The sequence below is a fragment of the Phalacrocorax carbo genome, chromosome 5, assembly GCF_963921805.1.
Source record: "Phalacrocorax carbo chromosome 5, bPhaCar2.1, whole genome shotgun sequence".
Lineage (NCBI taxonomy): Eukaryota > Metazoa > Chordata > Aves > Suliformes > Phalacrocoracidae > Phalacrocorax > Phalacrocorax carbo.
In genome coordinates, this window is record NC_087517.1 from 30,355,477 (window position 1) to 30,377,750 (window position 22,274).

Genomic DNA, 22,274 nt, shown 5'->3' on the forward strand with positions numbered 1-22,274 from the left:
CTTCTGTCAAAACTAATGCAGCTCAGAATTTCATCATGATGTTTATAGTTTCATCAACAAACTTTTTAGTGATCACTCCCGTCTTAATCTAAGGGAGTAAAATATCTTCATCTAATGTCATCACTAGTTCATTGTGGATTAAAGCAATCATTTTGTTCTTCAGTAATTATATATTAGCTGTACAGGGTTTTACTTGAAATTCAAAAAGAATAGAAAAGTTTAAGATCTATGTTTTGATATTTATCAGCACTGTAAAAGTTACTCATTAGGTTCTTTTGTAAGACCACAGAGATTGTTTCCTGCCATATTTGGTACTTAAAGCATAGAGTCAATGATCAGTGGTGTCTTTTTTTAAAATTATGTTCTTGATAAAGTTCTAGCTTTCTGCCCTCTACTGAGCACAGGCTCTGCATCCAGTTATCCTAACATGCAAGGGCACATACTGACTTCTGAAGATGTATGTTGTTTTCCAAGATCTCCCTTTCCAGATTTTGTTTTGATGGAAACCGTAAGCTACTTCAGAGCTTCATGGCAGGAGGCATAAGTCCGTAGGTCTTTTTTTCAGTGGGGAAAATGTCAGGGTTTTATTTATCTTGGCAAAAGTAAGGTTTTGCTTTAGGGAGATTCTGTGTGTTTCTGATCTTGTCTTCACCACTGTGCTTGAGCATTTTAATGCTGAGTGGGAATTGTTGTGGTTATCATCTTCTGTTAAAGGTCTCTTTTTTTTTTTTTTCGTCCTGTTTCAGATTTAGCCTTGGAATCTAATCCATCTGATCATCCCAGAGCAAGCACAATTTTCCTAAGCAAGTCTCAGACAGATGGTAAGCTAAGTTTTATTCCAGTATAAAAAAGGTGGGAGAAAAACTGGAAAAATAACTGCCTGTTTTAATTATACAGCTTGAGAACACTTAAATTGCTTCAATCCTTTCAAAGCATAGGGATTAATAATTTGCATGTTTACACAGAAGTGTGTTCGTATGCTGTTTTCCTTAACACTTAAAATCACTTGTTCTTCTAAACACTTTAATATCCTGAGATTTCAGAGTCTGGATCCTAGTAGTCTGAAGGAGCAAGACTTTCTTCACTAGTGTAAGTCAAGCGTCAAGCAGTGCTGGGACTTTTTTATGACCAAGGACTGTTTTAAAAATTGCTTTAAATTAACACCAACAACAAAAAATTAAAGCACCATTTTCTGTAAGGAATAATAAGCCTGAGCCATCAATCTATAATAGTTGCTTTTGAATATGTTGTTTTAAACTGTTCAAATAGTGTCAGCAGCATATTTACTCTTGAATTCTGGTCTTAATTACATGGATGTATTGGGATTTTCAGTTTCTTTGCAGATCCCATGTTTACATAATAAAGTCAGTTTTGAACAATTACTATAGCTTATGCATTCCTTCTGCTGTTAAAAAATGGAGGCATTTTGATATTGCACAAATAAAAAAGAATACTGACAATAGTAGATTTTGAAGTTGCAACTAAAAAGGCATTTAAGATATTCTCTTAAAAATGCTTGTTCCTTTTATAGTTGGTTCAAAAAATTTGAAGCGCTATTTTTTCTGAGACAGTGTTGCACTTGAGATTGGATGTGTTGATGGAGAGCTGCAGTGTGTCTTCTACCTTGGCATAGCTTTGCCACAGAGAAGTAGAATTATTTTGACAGGTCTGTCAGTTGCGGTCCAGCTATTCAGAGTCTTATGGCAAGTAGTAAAGTTGTCAGTTGTATAAACTCGCAATGCTCAGATAATCGGTGAGCAGTGGAAACAAGCACTAGCATGATTTTTCAGAAGAGATGATACCAAAGAGATGTAGGCCTCTTTTCCTCGAGGCCTCTAAGGTCAGTCTTCAAACAGACGAAGGATCTGACCTGCCCATTTCAAACACCTCTTAGATGAGCGCTGCTTAAGTTGCAATTGGCAAATTGACATAGTTCTTGAACATTATAGCACAGCTTCACTGTGCAGCCTTTCAGCCTTGCTGCAAATAACCAAACTACACAAACATTCTTATTGGAGGTAGTATTGCTTTTAAACATGTTTCAGTATGCTTCTAATGTAATGTATTGAAATGCATACACTTGTGTTCTTGTAGAAGAATGGTCTGCTAGGTGAGATAATAACTATTCTCTGAAGTTTGTATTAGTTGGATAAATTGATTTTTATATGGACAAGTCAGGCAGAAGAACTTATTTTCTAATTTCACTGGACCTTTTTTAGCTAACCTTTCATAGAACTAGTAGAATTAATATCTGTAAGTTCTCCTTCACTGAGATGTTATCAGGATTATTAGTTTTGATTTATGCAAAAATGCAAAAAATATGTGGATACTCTTTTCTAATTGTTAATTTTTCGAAATGTCTAAGAGAATGAGTGGTAATGATCTGAGGTCAAAACTTTGGAGAAGGCACCTGTCCAGGCTGGTCGCATTTGTACAGCTTTCTGCATGAATGCAACTCTCAGCTCTCCTTTAACTGCACTGTTTTACTGCTGCTGTTGTAGCTGGAAGTTAAAGCTTACAATCTTTTTGAAAGGCTGACACCATTTAAAATGATCAAATAATACGGTTGCATTTATATAATAAATAGGCATAGGTTGTGCCAGCATCTTCCGTATAGTGAAATACCTTTTTACCTTCTGCTGTCTAATAGGAGAAGAGAGAACACATATATATAATGCTGGCACCTTCCTCCTTGTGTGTCCTTGGCAGGTTTGGTGTGTGATGTTTTTACTTCTGTTCACTGAGCTGTTGCTGATGGATGTTGGACATTATCTATTTGAACTATTGGAAATCATCCAGTTTTTCATGATGCACAGCATCTTTTCAAAACTGAGACACTTTTCACTTAGGACAATGGGTAGAAGTAGTTCCTAAATGTACATGAGAATAGTTGGAAGTAGTATGTAGTTTACTAGCTTGACAAAACTCTATATTTTCCTCAAAACTCCTTTTCCAGACACCTAAAGTCAAATTTGAAACTTTTAATATTCATGTGCTTCAGAAGACTGGGTTAATAGAATGACTTTATTGAATGTTAAATTGGGATTGTATTTTAGAAGCCTTTCAGTTCACATTCTTTCTCCGTCTTCCTAGTGCGAGAGAAGAGGAAGAGTAACCACATCAATCATGTAAGTAAAACAAATTCTTAGTATGCTATATAGATAATTCTAGCACATTAAGACAAAGAAAAAATTAAGAAACAACTGTAGCAGTGCTAGGTATATAGTCCTACACATGTTCCAAGTCCTCCTTAGCAAGATAAAACTGGATTATCTTTGCCCGTCTTTAGAAAAGAAACAGGCACAGTATCACAGAGCATAGAAAGACTGATGTCAAAAGAATAAGAATGGATTTTTTGTTGTATTGGTCTTGAGCATTTCAGAAGAGTAAAGGAGAAAATTAAGTCAAACTGCCTACATTGGTTTTTTTTGAGCAGAAGTAGAACTGGATTAACTTCTCAGCTGAGATGACAAGTCTTAAATGACTTGCTGCTTGAGCATTACTGCAGGACTTACTGTAAGAAATGTATCCAGCATGAAAAGAGAATGATGAACAAATATTATAATCAGCATGATAAACAAATGATAATCCATTAGTTTTAAAATCTGAAAATATTCTCTAAGCTTCTTCTGTGAATATTAGTTGGTTTTGACACTTAGAAAAAAAAGAAGCAATGTCATTAATAAGCGGATGAAAATTATTGAATAGTAAAGATAAGAATGGAAGTTATTAACAGAAAGCTTAAAAAATACTGTCTCACAGAAGTGTCTACTGATAAGTTTCTGGTAAGATAATGTCATTATAAGTCTGTTGTATTTAGTATGATTATAGGAGGTTGTCCTTCTTTTTCCCGTCATTGTCTCCCCTTCGTTTTCCCTTCTCCCGCTTCAGTCTGTCAACACCAAGATGAAGTGTGGTTGGATTGTGTTTGCTGGCAAACTTCAGCTGGAATGGGAGATGTTCCCAGGCAGCCATTGAGTTGTGAAGGGTGGCAGCATTTTCATATGGAAGACTTTCAGGTTTTTAGACAAGGCATTTTAAAAGATTCTGGCATAAACTAATGAATCTTGAACTGCTTGATTAAAACTCTTCCCTCAATTATGATGTCCTAGCTCTAGTGCAGGGCATTCTCTGAAAATGCTCAGGGAAGCCTGACTTAGTGTTACATAGGAAGATTTCTTACAGTATAAAATCTACAGAATTAGGATAGATGATGGAACATATTGCTTGCTCTTAATAGCAAAAGTAAGGGTAATTATGAGTGAAGCAAGCGATGTCAGGAAGATGTTTCTTTTTTTCTAAAATATAACAAGGCAAAACCCCAAATGCAAAACTGTCTTTACAGGAAGTGATACTGGATAACCAGAAAATATAAAGGTATAGGATAAAAAAAGAAGGAAGGAGATGATTATGGAGTCACAGGGAAATCTAATAAAGTACATCGTGAGAGAGGGAAGACTGAGACCCAAACTGGCAAGAATGGAATGGAGGAGAAGTGAGAAAATCAGAGGACTTGCTGCTTTAGCTGCAGCTATTTCTGCTGAAAATTACTTATCTGAAAACATAATTTGTATATTACAAGGGATGATTTATAAACCTGTCTTACACAAAGGGTATACTCAGGAACTTGATGGCTGTAGGGTAGCTTGCATAGCAGGGGCAATCATCTACAAAGACTTCTTCTGCAGTAACTACTTGAGGTGTAAAGTCAGTATTCAGTGTGGTAAACCAAAGCTCTTTTTTTTTTTTTTTTTTCTTTTTCTCCCCTCCCCCCCCCCCCCCCCCCAAGGTTTCTCCTGGGCAGCTTACGAAAAAATACAGCTCATGCTCAACAATATTTATAGATGACAGCACTGTCAGTCAACCTAACCTTAGAAGCACAATAAAGTGGTAAGAACAATTTGTCATCAATAAGGGGCTGAATAGCATTGCAAGATTTATTTGGGATTTTGTGGTGGTCTTCTCTGTTCCAAAGCCAGTCTCACTTGAACGAGGAGCACAGCACTGCTTATTCAGGTTGGTCATTGAAAGGTGTAGAGGTCTGGTTAATTATGACTGCTGAAGCGAGCTTGTTTTTTCAGTTACGGAGCTACGGTACTGTTATATTCCAGAGTAATTATCATTGTGCACTTGAGAATCTGAGGCAGTGTGGAAGTGTGTCAGCATTCTGGGTTTAAAAGTGTGTGGTGGGGTGGGGAGCTCAAAGTCTTCACATCGAAAGCCAAATCCAGAAATTCTCAACCTGGGAAAACTTGAAATGGATTTCATATAGAGTTGCAGGAAGAGTTTTTAGGACTGTGTTTGCTACTTGCCAGTGGTATTAGTCTGCCCTCTAGTTGTGGACAACAGTATGTTGCTGGCTTTGGTTTTAGTTCTAGCCTTTCTACTTTTTCTTCACGTATTTGTTATTTTAGGTAGGTGAGTTCGATAACTAGTTGTCTTGGTTCTCCAGTGGAAATGGCTGTTTGACCTATTGTTCTGAGTACCACAGAGACAGTTCTTTGTGCATAGACGATACCAGCCGAGAATTGAGAAGAGAGTTTTACTGTGCTTGAAGGGAAAGTAAGGCAGAGTAGCTTCAGGCCCAGAAGGCTTTACTGTTTTAACACTTAAAGATTTTGGAAATGTCTAAGTTGATTTGTTACTTACCTCTGTTTGAAACCAAATTTGAATCTAGTGTGTCACTCCTCCTTTTCTAGAGAAGAAAACCTAAAAGGTGGTGCTTGTGCCTTTTTGAAGTGGTGTACAGCTTGTAACAGATCAGAGCTTGCCTGTGACAGATTCCTGTGATGGCAGTGTTCCTGCTGCAAGTAAAGTGTCTGAAATTTGGCCACTGTAGATGAGTGTCAATATGAAATCCATTACCTTACTCGACTCAGCAGAGACTGAGATGTCTTCATAATATAATCTTTATTATTCTTTTTGTTTTAGACAGGTCTGAAATTAGACAGCCAGAGATAGTTAAAACAACAGCAGAACCTCTACAGCAGTATATTTAACATCAAGTAGAACTTATATTTTAGTTGTGAATAGTCCACATTTTCAATAAATGTCACGTAATCAGGCAATGAAGGTGTGTATTTAAAATGTGGTATAATATTTATTTTGTAATACAAATACCTGTACAATGAGTGTAAAAGTAGTTTGGCAAGCAAATTTGATTTGGCCGGTTTCTGTTTAGGCAGGTAAACATCAGAAATGAGAGACAGAGTACTCAAGAATGTGAGAGGAAGCCAATACATAATGGATTCTGAACATTTTGCCATTAACAACAGCTTTTGCAGTGGAATAGTGTGCACAGAATCTGTTTTAAGTCTTTTCTTTTTTTCTTTCTCTTTTTCAGTGTAACATTAGCAATATTCTACCATATAAAGAACAGGTGAGTGAACTTTTTTTTCTGCTGAAATATACCAACTTTCTTTTTGAGCCAGGGATACGGGCACTTCAGTAACAGCTAGTGTAACTTAAAGGAGTTGAAAAATCTCGACAGTTTATGCTCTATATGCTTCCCCTTTGTACCCCCTCTTGAGCTGATACAGAAAGGTCAGTATTACACCCATCGAATGGCACATCCTTCATCTAGAATGAAGTATAAAAAGTCAAAACAGAGGGAGTATGGAGAATACACCACAAATCAGCCTTTGAACTTTGTTTAGCTTTTTCTGAATACAGAGGCACAGATTAGTTTTGACGGGTGAAGAAACGCTGTCCCAAGTACAAATAACTGTTGCCATTATAGCTAGTTAAAGCATATACTTCAAAATTGCAGCTGCCTTTTTGAAATAAACACTATTAATGAGACAGTTTCACATGTTAAGGGAGAGCTGTACTAAGTATAATATGAGAATATGGGTAGCTATTTTTCAGCTGCTTAAATATTCAGTCGTAAGATCGCATCATTAAATGCATTGCAAAAATACAATATAACTTCATATTATATTCTAGGAAAAGCTGAACTATAAAATATGTCCCTTTATCCTCTTTAATGATTAATACTTTTTTAGTATTACCAATTAACTCTTGTTGCTAAACCAGAGATTTTTACTTTGTAGAGATTCTGACAGATCATTGGATATTTTTGATGAAAAATCTCATCCTCTCACAGTAAGTGTAACTTTGATCCTCTGAATGTGTATCAATATACCTTTTTTAACATCTTAATTTTTACTGATTAAGAGATAAAAATGTCTTAGCACCAGGTCACAAGCGAATTGATCTTAAATTGTATCTTTATATATAAATGCAGTGCAGACAGTGTCCTCTGGACTTCTGATATCGGCTAGATCATGAACAGAACCCAGTCTTTCTAAATGTTGCAGAGTATATTTGGTTTTCTATGCTTTGAATATAAATAGAAAGCATGCTGGTTCTCGCATATTTCTTATCTGAACTTTCTTGTCTGACCCCTTTCTTCCCCTCTTTAACACTACTTTAATTAAAAGTCTTTCCTGTTTATTTAGGAAGACATGGTTAGTAGATATGTGGCTAACCTTTTCAATGACTGCAAACAGGAGGACATGGAATCATAGAACCATTAAGGTTGGAAAAGACCTCTAGGATCATCAAGTCCAACCCAATACTACCATGTCTCCTGAACTACCACTTCTCTTGAAGTGCCACGTCTACACATTTTTTGAACATAATACATGAAGCATCACAGAAAGTAGGAGACAGTGAGTTTGGTCTTAAAAAAAACCACAAAAGGCAAAATTTTAAGGCAAATATGCTTAATGCTGCTTGTGGTAACAGCTAGGAGCATGCCACGTGATTTTAATTTGATGGTCCTGGTACACCTTTTTAGACAATCTTTAAGATGCAAAAACTCATGGTACAGGCAAGCTCAAGAGTGGAGCATGTGCCTTTTATGTCTACTTTGAGCACTACTAGCTTAATGACTGTCCTACAGAACCACTTCCTTTCTTTTTGATTTGATTTAGTAAAGCTCTAGTGGCTTTAAAAATTCAGTTTGCTTGGGACTTACCTGAGTGAATGCAGCTTAATCTGTGTCACAGATTTGGCCTGCTAATAAACAGTTTTTAATAAACAATTAAATATTTTAAGTTAAGAGTTTCATCCCTAAACATGAAGCATTGTGTTAGGAATTCTACCCTTGAATAAATACAACTCTTTACTCAATAAAAATAATGAACATCAGGAGAAAAGCTATATAGAAGATTTCTTGTATGGACTTGCAGCACTTCAAGAGAAGAGTCTGGTCCAAAACTGTTTTAACTGCCTGAATCTGTTGTTTCACATTGAAAATTATTTATGTAAGGTGAACTCCACTCCATCAGACAACTTGTTTTCTTTATTTAGCAACCTGACATCTTTTGATCCTTTCATATAGCCTACCCCCTATTTAATGAGTATGAATAGAAGAAAATCACTGTGTCCTTTGGGGAACACTTAAAGGTCTTCTATCTTACTGCAATATACAGACAGAAGTATAGTAATGGCTGCGTGTCATACTTCTGAGGGGAAAGATACAAATGGCTTGCTAGTTTCTGTAGCAGTGGGGTTTTGGCTTCCTTTTAAAACCTTAATTAGCTGGAAGAAATCTCTGAACACCTTGTCCTCTAAAGATTCAGTCATGAGGAGTCCAAATCCAGGCTCTATTGACCCTAATAGCAGAAGTAACAAACCGAGTTGCTAGCATCACAGGGCTTAGTCACAAATACCAGTCTCAGTCCTTTCTTCCTCAGTTCCAGTCAGCAAAAATGTACTTCTAGATGTGCTTTTGTACTGCTCGTAGTGCAGGAATTATGCAAGGGGGATCCTGCTCTTGTTATTCCTAGTGTTGCACGCCCACCTTGGAGAGGTAACCTCCATTGGTTAGTGGTGTATTAGAGGGCTGTGTGGAGAGTAGAAAGTTAATTTACCTCTTAATTTTGCTTGACACTGTTACCTGGCTATTTTAAACTACAAAACCACATGAAAATGCTTGCTGCTTTGCTTACCTTATGACTACTTGTTTAATGTCAAGCAGCTCTGCTGTTCTCATCTGGTATCTTCACTGTACTATAGGTCTAACTTGGACTGTAGATAGAAACCTCTTCAGTATCAACCTTGCAGAAACAGTGTCTAAAGCTCTTCAAGTTTCATCCCTCCAGGAAGAGTGCTGAATATCAGAATGTTATGGGGGGGACAGGGTCAGAATTCTCAAACACCCAATTTAGGATTGCTTTTACAGACTGTTTATTTCTAACCTTTTCTTCTCCCCTGTATTTAGAAACAGTTCAGCATCATGTCAGAGTTAAGCCTAACTGTTCATTAGCTTTGTTGTCTTTCTGGAATCTCTTAAGAACAAGTCCTGTGAAGACAGCGTAAGGTACCTTCCAGTTCTACCTGTGACAGAATTATTGACATGTGTTCTTCAGCTCTTCCTCAGCTAGAAGGGGAATCTTTTGAAGTGTCTTAGTTTTGCCTTTTAAGAGCAAGTGGTTCCCTGGTGTGTACAGATCCGTGATTTAAAACAAATTTTTTTAATCTCTTAGTCTGTAAAATGTTCCATGGACAATAGTTGGCATGATGGTGGCTCATGCTCTTTACAGTTAGCCTTACAGATCAAAAAAAGTGTTCAAAACAACAATATCAGCTAAAGCTGTTGTGTTTGGTTTGGAATATTCATAATCCTGCAAGGCTGCTTGCTGCTTTCAGTATATGATTTTGTTCTGTCTGTGACACGGGAAGGTTGTAGGTTGTATACACTTCAGTGAGAAGAAACAACCATGTGTAGCTATTCTTCAGAGTCAGTATTAAGTAAGAACTATTTTCAGTAACTCAGAGAACTTTCTTTCAGCGGGAGGAAGTTCCAGATGACTACTACAAGCATGACCCTGATCACAAGCACATCTACCGGTTTGTTCGGACGCTTTTCAGTGCTGCACAGCTGACAGCTGAATGTGCAATAGTGACACTGGTAAGAGATGCCTGATTACTCAATCTTGAGTTTTTGGAAGACTTTTTTCCTCCACTCAACCACTGAACTGGGCTGAACTGGCATTTAAATAGTTACAGTATCTTGTGAAACCTTGTTAATAATGAAGATGCTGTACAAGTGAGTTCATTAGAGAAGATTTCTAAGTAGTCACAGAAGCAGTTAACTAAAAAGGGACTTACCTTTTCTTTAGATGAATATGTAATGCTTAATTACTTATCCAATTAAACATTGTTTGTTTCATAATATATAACTCACTGAAGAAGCTTGAGAAAAGGCAGAACAGTGGGACACTGTTAACAGCAGGGTATAATAAGATCAAACACAAAAGACATCTTTTATTTCAGTTGTGTGGAGGGGAAAGTGGGAGCTTTGAGTTCATATTAACCAGAATAGTGTAGGTAAGACCCCCTAAGGGGTCAAGGATCAATAACTGTAGGAACTCCAGGAGATTAACTTTCTCATTATCATGTCCTTCAGTCATTGCCACCTTTCTATCAAGTTTTCTTTTTATTAAACCAAAGAGGCTACAACTTGTTTCCCCAGGTGACATGGAGGTACCTGAAACTTAGGAACTAGAGTAAGAAAATAATTTCATTAGTTTGTTGTTTGATTTCAGAAAGCAAGATGGATATAAAAAATTGTTGAGGATACTGATTTCTTTGTGCACACACACATGTGCGCATAATCATATATGTATATGAAGGGAAAGAAGAAACCACAGCCTGTATAATTGCTGCATTAGACAATCTCTTAAACTCCACTTAGTTGCATACTAGACTTCAGTCTGCATGTGGCTTCTTTCTGAAAAAGTCTGAAAGGAGAACAGAAGAGAACTGTCTCCAAAAACAATGTGGCAATTAAGCAAACTCAGCTTGAACAACTCTCTTTAATAAGGAAATAAGTAATTAAAAAGGCCAGATAGTTAGAGCTATTGAAACTCTGAAAGTAGTTTGAGGTTTTTGATTTTCCAAAGACAGGCAAGCAATTTTGACAGAACAAGATCATAACTAACCCTGGGCAATCTAGCCAGCTGGAATATTTACAAAAAATAGAAACAAGAGTTAGTTTTTAAAGTGGATTTTACCACTAGATGGCTCTGTTATTATAGGAACACCTTTAGTCCACTTGAAGGCTACAAGCAAAGGGTGGAAAGAAAGTGTGGGGAGACCCTAGTAATAAAGATTGATCCTGCCCTTAGACCTCTACAATAGCTTCCTGCACTCACTAGTTTATCTGAGGTTTCATTAGGACCTTGGACTTAGTTTATGGAAGAGAACATTAAAAATAATCTATGTTCAAATTTGAATGTGCAAATTACTCATTTGGATCATTATAGGAGTGTGAATAGCAGAAAACTTTTAAGAAAGGGACTGATTCAACATCTTTGGGCTGATCTGAGATCACATGGAAGGAATGAGTAAAAGACCAAGGCGTATCTTTCACTATCTAAGCAGTTGGTGATGTAGATGAAAGCAGAGGACGACATTATTGTAGGTGAAGAATTGAAGTCTGTTCTTTACGGGATGAAGTAGACATAGCACTATGATGCCTTTCATTGTGGAAGGGTAGCAACTAATGTGTCTCTGTCCCATGACTACAGATCACAATGCAGGTTTTAGCACTTCCTGTTAAGCTACAGGTCCTGAACCCTACCTGTGATGAAAGGCTAGTGTGGTGTTGAGTGATTTAGTGTCCCAGATAGTCACTGACAGATTCTCATTAGGACCTGTGTGGCTCCGTGATGGGAAGAACAGTGAGCAGTGTCTCACTGAAACTGCAGTGGTCCGTGCTCTGAACAGATTCTTCAGGATCTTTATTGTATAACTTGGTGGTCCAGTTCTTGTGTTCTACTAAAAAATGGAACCTGTAACTCCTGAAAGTTTGGATTCTAAAGTGTAAGTAGTAATCACTAATACTTATTTTGACACACTTGATGGTAATGGGATAGAATAGTCATATTGCACTGGCATGCTTGCTGCTCGGAGCTCAGCTCCAGGTCTTAATAACGCAAAAACTGGTTGGCACTTTTTTTCTTTCTATAGGTTTATTTGGAAAGGCTTTTAACCTATGCAGAGATTGACATATGCCCTAGTAACTGGAAGAGGATAGTCCTAGGAGCTATTCTGCTGGCTTCTAAAGTCTGGGATGATCAGGCTGTGTGGAATGTGGATTATTGCCAAATATTGAAGGACATTACTGTTGAGGACATGTAAGTTGCAAGGTTTGGCTAATCTGCAGTGGTGGGTTTGGGGTTTTTTTAATGGCAATTTTTGTAATTGTACTGAAAAAAAGTCTGTCTCTGGCGCCATGACATATGTACATGATGGGTCTCTGGTGTCTGACCTCATCAGTTTTTCAGCCTAGGAAACTTTGGATAACCCTACTTTGAGACAAATTTGTATTAATATTTCTAATGACTTGGGTGAGTAACTTCAAAGTTAGTTTTCTTTACGTTCTTTGCCCCAATGATGAACCATAGGACTGGCTGCTTGTTTCCACTAATTGTTTGCATTAGTGTAACTTTAAAGTGCCCAATTTCTATTCTTATCAAAAGTCTTTTTGGGGAAGAAAAAAGTGAACTAAATATGTTCCCTGCCTTTTCTGTTTTAGAATTTGAAAAATTGCAAGGTAAGCCATAACTTGTGACTTATGTGTCTGCTCTTGTATCCAGCTAAGGCCTAAATATCTCAAGGTCTGAATTCCTAGCCGCTGCTGCTGACAGACAGGTGTCTTTTGTGTTGGTATCTGTGGTGGCATGTGTTACATCCAGCTACTGCTACAGCTCATCCTCTTTGGGTGAGTTCTTAGACTTGCCCACAGTGCTGAGGACAAAATCCTCAATCGTTACTACTGCTTGTTTATGTAAGGCTGTTTCTCATATATGTTCTTGTCTCAGATGTAACTTTCAGTTTTTCAGAAATTTTGAATCTTCTGTCTTTTCTTGGTGCACTCAGCTTTAAGCCCTACAATTTCTGCAGTTTCAGAGGATGTTGATCCTTGTGGCTCTAGGCTCATACTACAGGCTGGAGGCGTATTTATGTGGAGTGGATTTGGCCCATTAGATTTTCTGTTAAATTCCTTCTCGCAAAGTTCTCAAAGCTCTCAGAGCTAGATGTCAACATTATTGTTTTAATTCTATTTGCCAGCTTGTTCCTCTATTTCCATTATTATCACAGTGGTAGAAGTGCTAGAAGGCTAGCTTAATATTGGGCTTTCTGGCCTTAATAAACTTAATTACATGTTTTATGTGTGTTTGAGTCTTATCACACTGATGTGGTGTAATTGAGCATGTGTCCAGGCCTATGTAACAGCCAGTTCTATTAGGAGCAAACTGAGGTGGTAGAGGTTTGCATGCAGCACTGGGAGGCTACCTGTGTGAGAGTCTGCTCTTGCCCCAAGCTTTCTTCCTTGGACTCAGCCTAAAGCTGATACTTAAGTAATTATTTATCTGGGATTCTTTAGGAGGAGCAATATCCAATTTTCTTCCTTTCAGGTGGGGGGCAGCATTTCTAAAAATGGGGGAAGTTATCTGCACCAAAACGGTTTTTGTTGTTCAAGTTATTTCACATCGCAAACAGTAACAGCAAACATAGTACCCTGTTTTATATACACCCCTTGCCTGGGAGTTCTTTGTCTCCAAACGCAGGGCTGTGCCAGCCATGCTTTCAGGAAAGCATAATTAGTGATTTTATACAATGTACATCTTCGCTCAACCTGGCTCAGAGTGCTCATCTATCTGAGGAACATACTTGAAGCGTTGCTGCAAATATCTCTGAGGTGGCTGAAGTGGGGTCAGCGATGTTGGGAGTGCTGGAGTATACATCTTGCTCTTTTTGATGTCTCCTCTTCTGGCCCTATTTGGGACAAATCAAATTGATAGCACTGAAAATACCTGTAACAAGCAGGATGTTTATTCTCTATTGCCAATGCTGGGCCTCCTGAAATTGTCAGTACTTACATTTTCAAAGCAATGATGGTGGTAGGGAAAATAGACTGAATTTAGGCTTATTTTTTCCCCCCAATTTGAAGATGGGATTTTTGTAATCACATCTCATTTGAAATGACTTAGACCTTTGAATGTAGGTAGGGGCAGAAACTGTACAACCCCTTCTGACAGTGGCCATGGGGTGTCCATCCCAGGCCCCGCACTGCTGCAACTTGGTAGACTTCGCTGCTCCTGGGTTTGGATAACATCATCACGATCAAGGCCTTGGAAAACTGCTTAAAATATTCAGCAAAATTGAGTTTTAACTTTATAACTCTACCTTCAATTAGTAGTTGGTAGTATAGTTAATTGTCAGCTTTAGTCATTCCAATATTTGATGGTGAGTATTAGGTATTCTGAATACAAGTGCTACTGAGAGAAAACAATTGGCAAAGGAATTTCAGGCATGGTTGCATCCTAACATTGGAGATGGCTGGTGATGCTGCCAAAAAACCCAACAGCTCCCCAACTAAAGATTGCTTGGTGGGACTCTACCAGGTATCGCTCCCTGGGTGGGCCATTCCTGTGTAGTAAAGGCCTGTCTACAAGGACTGGTGGTGAGTTTTGTCTGTGAACTTTCTGTGAATTTTCCTCTTGGCTCTACATACCTTGAATGATCTCCCTACCCTGATGGCATACTCTTGTTGAGCCACTACAAGCTAAGCATGGGAGTCACACCATTCTGGAACTGGCAAAAGGGTTTATATCTGTTTTAGTTCACCCAGTTTACAAATCTGTGTGTGCACATATGTGTACAAGCCAGACACCTCTTCTGAAGGCAGCGTAGGTGCACCTTGTCCCCACCAAACACACTCTCCTTACTGCTTAAATCACTTGTTTGGCTGCCCTAGCTCACAACTGTTATCAGCGTGAGCTGCGTGGCTCCTAGAGAAACCACTAGTGAGTTAAAGTTAGTCTAGTGAGTTAGTTAGTGAGTTAGAGTTGCCATAGCCTCTTCCTACTCTGCATAGGTAAAGTGTTCATCTTTTTTTTTTTCTATCACAAGCACTTTCTTCTTTGACCAAAGCAAAGGTGGGTTTTTACTGAAAGGGTTGGTTGTTTTTTTTCTTTTGGGGGGAGGTGTTTTTACTTATTTCTAATGGCCAAAAAATCAAAGGAAATTGGATTTATATTTAGAAGTCATCCTTTTTCAAAACTTGCTTGCTTTGATGAGAGTGAATCCATAATCACTGAAAAATTAACTGTGCAGCTGCTAATCTTGCTATGATTGCTTGTAAGGGGACACATGCTGTTTGTTCTTTTGGCTACATGTATTTGTAAATAAGGCATAGAAAACACATGGGCATTATCCTTTCCCAGGTTTTAAACCACTGTTAATAGACTTGTTAATCCAATAAAGAATTGTATTTTTCCACAATTAAAATGTATTAGTGTAGTGAGTACAAAAGGGGCAGTGAAGAGCATTTATTCACAGGGTAAATCAAGCTCTGATCAGCTGATCATCAAAACATTATCTAATTTACATTTCTATAGGCTTATGACCATATGAACAGGAAATTAATTTTGGCACTAGGTTCAATGGTGCCTGAGTCCACCATGCTAGAAACAAGCACAAAGCCACTATTCATATTGAGACCTGCCATCCAATACAGGACACAACCTGGATGATCTCTTGATTTATTATATATCCCCCCCCGGAGTAAAACATCCATTTTAAAAGCTCCCAAAAAGCAAAAACAACCTTGGCACTGAATTCGTACAACTTAATCTTCTGGTGTATTCACAGTTGGCCTATACAGCTGTTAAATTCTGTAGAGACAGGTCTGCCACCAGTAGGAATAGTTGCTGTGAGTTAGTGTTGAACTGAATTGCTTGGTTTGGGTAGCACCAGTTTCTTCTAGGTTAATTTGTAAAACATTAGTTTTCCTCTGTAGAACATCTCAGATTTAGCTGGCCATGGTACAGTAGCTGAAGCAGCCTTTTTCATGTCATGGCTCTCTCCCCTCTTTCCTCCAAATACTTTGCCCAGTGAAAATAAGACGAGTGAGTAAAAACTGGACAGTGCCCTTTGACATAGTACTTTGTTATCCTGCCTAATGCTATTGAGGAGAAAATTCCTTCTCCCACCTAATGCTGCTTATTTATTTATTTATTGGAGATGAATCCATGTTGCTTCAAGAGGCTTTTTTCTGTGAGATAATAGCAGCAGCTCTTCATAGATCCATTTGTTGCCGTGGTGATCTGCCTACTCCTTTTGTTAGCCCGCCTCTACTTCAATAAACCCCCTTCCTGTTATCAGCCTGGTGAAAATGTCTGCAAGTTCTTCAGAGCTAATAAACAGCATACATCATTCCTTTCATCTGATCACTATAGTGTGGGGCCGTACAAGAGTGAGAATGGCGCATGAATTGTACAGCTGCACTAATGGAACTCCGAAGAATGAACCTCCCCAGTCAGCCGAGCGAGTGCACAACAGGGCACTACCTTTCTCTCCGAGACGGAGGTGCCAGGACTCAAAAGCTGCACCTTGTTTTGAGCACTGGTGAATGACCTGTCTCTTGAAACTAATAATGCAGAGCTCTCGATGACTATTTCAAAGTTGCTGGTTTTAAAAACAAGCTTGAGGTCTCTTCAGTGTTTTCAGCCAGCTAAAACAATCTTTTTCTTCCTTTGTCTTCTGTCCCTTATGCCTCCTAGGAACGAGATGGAAAGACACTTCTTGGAGCTACTGCAGTTTAATATCAATGTTCCTGCCAGTGTTTACGCCAAATACTACTTCGATCTTCGCTCCCTAGCAGATGACAATAACCTGAGCTTTCTGCTGGAGCCTCTCAGTAAAGAGAGAGCACAGAAACTGGAGGTAATGGTCTGAGATGGGCTGAGCAGGGGACTCTGTATGTGTAGTAAGAGCATCTGTTGCTAATCATGTTAAGTGGCGGTTAGAAGAACTAAAAAGCTTTTAGATTAGTGTATTACAGGCTAATTTAACCCCTTTATAACTACAGTTAGCACTTCTACAACCATGCCTAGGCTAAGATAGTATTCTGAGGAAAGGAAGGGACAGAGATTACAGAAGTTGAGCAGATCACAAAATAAAATGGATGTTATTTTGGGAACCGTAGCTCAGCTAGGCTACTGAAGATTGAAAGGATTAGTGTCATATGTAATGGATTGTCTGTCCTTCCCTGGTCACAGTGTGTATTCCAAGCACTTAGAGACAGTCACTCTCAGGCCTTTCTAAATACTACCAGCTGAAGGTTTCCCACTGCATCCCACTGCACAGCTGCTTTTAGATTTAGAGGAAGCACTCTTACTGCCCTCATGGTTTAATAAACCATTTGTCTGGGGACAGCTGCAGAAATAATAATGGGGGTTTTTTTCACAACTTTTAGAACCTCACCTTTCCAAAGAAATGTTGCTTTCAGCTAAAGTTTTGGAATAGCTGCTTCTCGGAGTCCTTCAGAATGTCCAGAGGAGTGTAAATACAGATTACTGGCTCTTTCTGCTCGATGGGAAAGGCTGCCCTTCTGTGAGCCCTCACAGCCGCCTTCGGTATGAAGGCTCATTTTCAAAAAACTTGAACTTTTGTCGAGTCAGTCTTTCTTCCTAGTTGTTGGAGATATGTAAGACATTTTGAAAACATCTAAATTTACCTGGGTTCCCAGGCAAAATTTCTTGTTGGATCAATGCAACCTTTCATCTGTCCAGGTTTAATTGATGACTCTGCATGTTGTTGTGTTGACCTTTCAACAAAGGCATTACCACAGGCCCTGTGTACACTGATACCATAGCCCCTTTCAAAGAGGGGTGTGCTACGGTATTCTTGGCTTATATTGTTCTATTGTCCACCCCCAATAATTCTGCCAAGTGCCAGGTGTTTTTATTTTGTCCCAGAAGTGGCTGAACTTTGGCAGTAAGTGTGATCCCTCCTGGTCCTTTGGAATGATAGGTATGATATGCCTACAAATTCCTCTATTTAAAGTTAAGCAATGCAACTCTTCTGCTTTGTCTCACCCTTGTTACTTGCACTTTAAGCTAACACTGTCACTAATTGTAAATGTGGTTGTAGGGCAGTTCATATTCCACAGGAAATTGTTTACTGAACTGCTCAGTGCCCAGGCATAAGTGGATGATTTACAGATTGTGAGCCTGTTTTGTTTCTTCTTTGCTAGCATTTGGGGGCTTGGTGTTTAAAACCAGAGTAACTTTCAGTACGGTATGTGATTTGCCATAATGCATTTACTAATCACATATATAGGATGTTTTGTTTTCAATTCTAAAACGAGATAAATATTTAAACCATTTGCTAAAAATTTTAATTCTACCTTTTGGTTAGAAGCATGTAAGCAGTTAATAGGAGTCTGTATGAAGCAGGGAATTAGTATTCCAGGGATTGAAAACTGATTTACACCATATGGGCGACTGGGGCTAAATATGTCAACACAGGTTGCTTTATGATTGATGTGCTAGCATTAAAACAGGATGGAGAGTCTGTCTGGTCTCACACTGGGAGTTCATGCAGCCAGTGTCTCAAAGAATGCCACTCTTGAGCCAAATGCATGCCTCCCGAAGGTCGGCAGAAATAAATGTAAATAATTATTTTAAAATACACTTAGAAGTTTATTCATGTTCAGAGTGCTTTTCACCTCTTGAACTTCCAGAACACTGGGCTGTGCTGAATGGGTGCTGCCTTAAAGGGAAGGTGTAGGCTTGTAGCTGATCATAGGACTCTGAAAGTTCATCTGGTGATAGGTGGTAAATTATTAATGGAAGTAAATGTTCAGGACTGAAATTCAGTTCAGCCTTTTATGACAGGTATCCTTATTTATTTGCATTGATAATGCCTGAAGGGTCCAATCAGAAATAGGTCTTGCAGGGGAGGAGACACAATGTTTTCCGGACAACCATGTGTTATTAGGATTTAAATAATTAGGCTTATTATTAGAATAGCTGCACCAGGATAAAGGCTGATTGACTCGCTAGATAAGCAAAGCAGAGGCAAGCCAATAAAGGGGTGAAGAAGCAGTTAAATACTAAGTGTTGATATTTAATACACGTGCTGATATTTAATAGCTGTATTAAAGTGCCATGGCTATTGCCATGCCATCATGCAGTGGGCTGCCCTCCCTTCTCAGACCTCTTCAGGAACCTGATGGTACGAGTGATCCTGGGAAGAGCATGTTGGGGGGGGAGGGTGTAGAGAAGGTAAGGCAAAATGGATGTCCTAGTAGAACTTCACTTCCTACGCTCACTTGCACTGAGTGGCCAAGAGCAAGGTGCCCGAGGGAGTGCAGAAACCTTTTCAGTTTGAACCTTTTCTTTCATAGAAATGGCTGGGTTGTATGCGGTTTTGTCCTGTTAAAATAAATGTTTTGTGCTGCTGCATGTGCCAGACGTAGCTACTAGGTACAATTTTGAACGTAACTTCCTCAAAGTCATAAATCTGAAATGGATCCAAGTTTTCCATTAGATAGTGAGACTGGTAAAAGAATGAAGGTGCTTGGATATGGAAACCATTCACCTTCTTCATGTGCTACTTTCTGATGGATAGGGTTCTTGTTAGCATGGGGACAGGCCCCTTGAATATTTTCCCTCCAAAGTAGTTCTTATTTACTCTCATTCTAGGTAAAAAAGCTAGTTACGTCACTGTTACAGGGCGCCTGCTCTGTTGGTATTACACTTACAAAAGCTTCCTCGAAATGTCCGAACTTTTCTAATTTGCACTTTTAATTTTGTATCTGAACGTGGTACTCAGGCTATCTCCCGACTGTGTGAAGACAAATACAAAGACTTGTCAAAAGCTGCTATGAGACGATCTTTCAGTGCTGATAACTTAGTTGGTATCCGCCGTTCTAATGCCATCCTCTCCTGAGGAGAGAGAAGGTTGCAGCACCATGAACCAGCATCCATATGAACCGGAGGAATACCACCACTCCATGCACACATGCCAGCGGTGATGGTGTCTTCCAGCAAGAGGAGGAAAGGAGGGTAAACTAGCCAAGGGAGCCCAGAGCTTGAGGAGCATACTTGGTGCAAAAGACAAGACCTTTGTCAAATCAACTCTCTCCTCCTTCTAATGTATCCAGAGGTGCAAAAAGAAACTTCCCCCCTTCTCTCCCCCACAGATGTTTGCTTACTATGTAGGCCTATAGCTGTGAACTCTCGAGGTTTTTAATAATAAGTAGTTTTAAATTTTAGAATTTAAACACTAACCACATGACTATAGTTACAATGTTCCTCCCTCCTCTCCCTTGTCATCCAGAGTCTCCCTGCATTTGTATTTCAGGTCAATGCAGTGTTAACAAAAACAAAACAAAACATGGGACTCTCAAAGTATAAAGCCACTCTGGAGCTGAAAACAGTAGCATAGACACGTGTTGACAGCTTTTCCCTGGTTTGGCTACTAAAAGCTGCTATTATTGGTGATCTGTTCATAACCAAGAAGCTGCCCAGCAGGAAGGAATTCTAACTCTGCACCCACAGCTTCACTCCAGTAGAGATTGTCAAAAGACTTTGAATGTTCTGACTGGGGGCAGAGATATGGTTTTATGTATTGTTAAAATGTATAGGGTCCATGCTGCATTTCTTGTGAATTATGGTGCTTCTCTCTCATTTTCTAATACTTATGTTGCTCTGGAAGAGATGCAATCTGTATATTTTTCTGAGGCATTGATTGAGAAAGTTGGTCTGGAAACATCATCACCATCCCAAACAGTGTAGCAATCCAGTGGTGAATGGTGTGTGTGCAGCACTGCTTCTCTGAGTTCTACTGCGGATCTCTTGTGCTATATACAGTGGAGTTCCTAAAGCTGATATTGTGTATCCATCTGGCTCTCCTTGGGTTTTTGTTTCCTGGGAGGGATTTACATTCATAATGAGACAGTAATGAGTTTGAGAGAATCCTGGACTACCTAACAAGGTAGACTGAAAAATATTGTTCAACTGAGAATTATCAAAAAGCTTTCTATAAAAACATTTTTTAATACACACCCCACCCCGAAGTGAATTTTATCTTGTGCAACTGCTCTAGAGGCTTGGGTTTTGCTCTTTCTGAGAACTTGGAATGGAGCTTACTTTCAGGCTCTGAAACTGAACTCTAAACAGGATAAGTATTATTAGACTCTTCCTGTTACAAGTCTTTGTAGTATCTTCCCTTCTTGGATCCAAATAGATTCTAGGCAGTTTGTCCTAGGAGCAGATCTCCCCCCGAATGGCACAGGTTTTGTGCACTTCCTCTTCCAGCCAAGGCCCAGAAACTTAAACTGAACAGCAAGTCTATATGCCTTTGAGAGTGGGGCTGTCTGAGTGCAATCATCAGTTTGGCTGCACTCAACTGTTAAAATGATGAATATAGTCTTTTGCAGTATGCAAATATGCCAGCCCCTGCCTCCCAAATCTGTGGAACTTGGCACTTCAGGTATTGATCACGACTCAATTTTGAAAATAACGCTACATCTTCAGGTGGTTTTCCTTTCTCATGTTTGTATTAAAAGAAAAGCTAATAAACTCTATTTTAATTAAATTTAAAGGTGAATTGTGTGTTCTGTACAGCTGTCTGATTTCATGCCCCCTCACAAGTACTTGGTGCTGTGCAGCTTCTCTCAAGTATGAAAAAAGAAAGAAAGAAAACCAACAAACCCCAGTGGTGTGTGTTAAGGCTCCTTCATTCCCTGTACCAGCCCCTCACCTTCCTTTTATCACAGCGACTTGTGAATGCCTGGGGAGCCGGCAGCAGAGGTCATTCGGCAACTGTGAGTCGCTGGGTCGGCAGCATGGGGCAGGGCCCTGGCAGCCTGCTTCAGCTGAAGGCGTGAGAGAGTCTTGTGTAGCTGCTATTCCCACATCTCATTTGGACTTAGTTATTTGAGCATTCTGAGTCAAATTCTACTTGCTGACAGTTTCTTTGCACTTAGATAGTCCTTAAGTAGGGCCAGTTTCTCTGGAGGTGATCTGATGTTTTCAAGTCCTCCCTTGAGGAGCACTAAATTAGAAGCTACAAGTGACCAGCTCCTGGATTGACTTGTGACCTAATTGCTAACAAGCTTTTCTTTCCTTAGCATTGCCAGGTGCCTTCAGCTCTGTGGGATGGGTCTGGAAGCACTTGCTACAGGCTGGCACATGGCTTCTGCAAATGGCAGCCATTCTGCTGTGAGGTGCTCAGCGGAAACTTCAGGCAGTCGTTTACCTTTTTTCCGAAATGAAATGGAGGCTCTTCCTGCTGATCTGGATGGCAGGTGAAAGAGAGCTCGAGCTGACAGCTGCTTCCACAATATATTCTGTGGGAGATTGCTGCTCCGAACTTAATTTTGCCTAGGACCTTAACTGGCTTTAGTTTTTAGTGTAGCATAGCCCAGAGCACATTGTCAATGGGCTTTTGGTCTGTTCAGC

At 39.2% G+C, this 22,274-nt stretch overlaps 1 protein-coding gene and 1 long non-coding RNA gene across 2 annotated transcripts in view; one reads left to right on the forward strand and one right to left on the reverse strand.

The window, feature by feature from the left end:
- CCNYL1 (cyclin Y like 1) overlaps nucleotides 1-21,408 on the forward strand; it is a 33,873-nt gene extending 12,465 nt beyond the window's left edge. The window contains exons 2-10 of the mRNA XM_064451843.1: nucleotides 747-821; nucleotides 3,094-3,128; nucleotides 4,790-4,890; nucleotides 6,344-6,379; nucleotides 7,053-7,104; nucleotides 9,800-9,919; nucleotides 11,983-12,149; nucleotides 16,584-16,746; nucleotides 19,642-21,408. Of these exons, the coding sequence (XP_064307913.1) occupies nucleotides 747-821; nucleotides 3,094-3,128; nucleotides 4,790-4,890; nucleotides 6,344-6,379; nucleotides 7,053-7,104; nucleotides 9,800-9,919; nucleotides 11,983-12,149; nucleotides 16,584-16,746; nucleotides 19,642-19,758 (866 nt within the window). The 3' untranslated portion in view covers nucleotides 19,759-21,408. The remainder of the gene's footprint in view (nucleotides 1-746; nucleotides 822-3,093; nucleotides 3,129-4,789; nucleotides 4,891-6,343; nucleotides 6,380-7,052; nucleotides 7,105-9,799; nucleotides 9,920-11,982; nucleotides 12,150-16,583; nucleotides 16,747-19,641) is intronic.
- LOC135313397 (uncharacterized) overlaps nucleotides 5,892-22,274 on the reverse strand; it is a 38,875-nt gene continuing 22,492 nt past the window's right edge. Inside the window, exon 3 of the long non-coding RNA XR_010373037.1 lies at nucleotides 5,892-13,794. This is a non-coding gene — a long non-coding RNA (uncharacterized LOC135313397). The remainder of the gene's footprint in view (nucleotides 13,795-22,274) is intronic.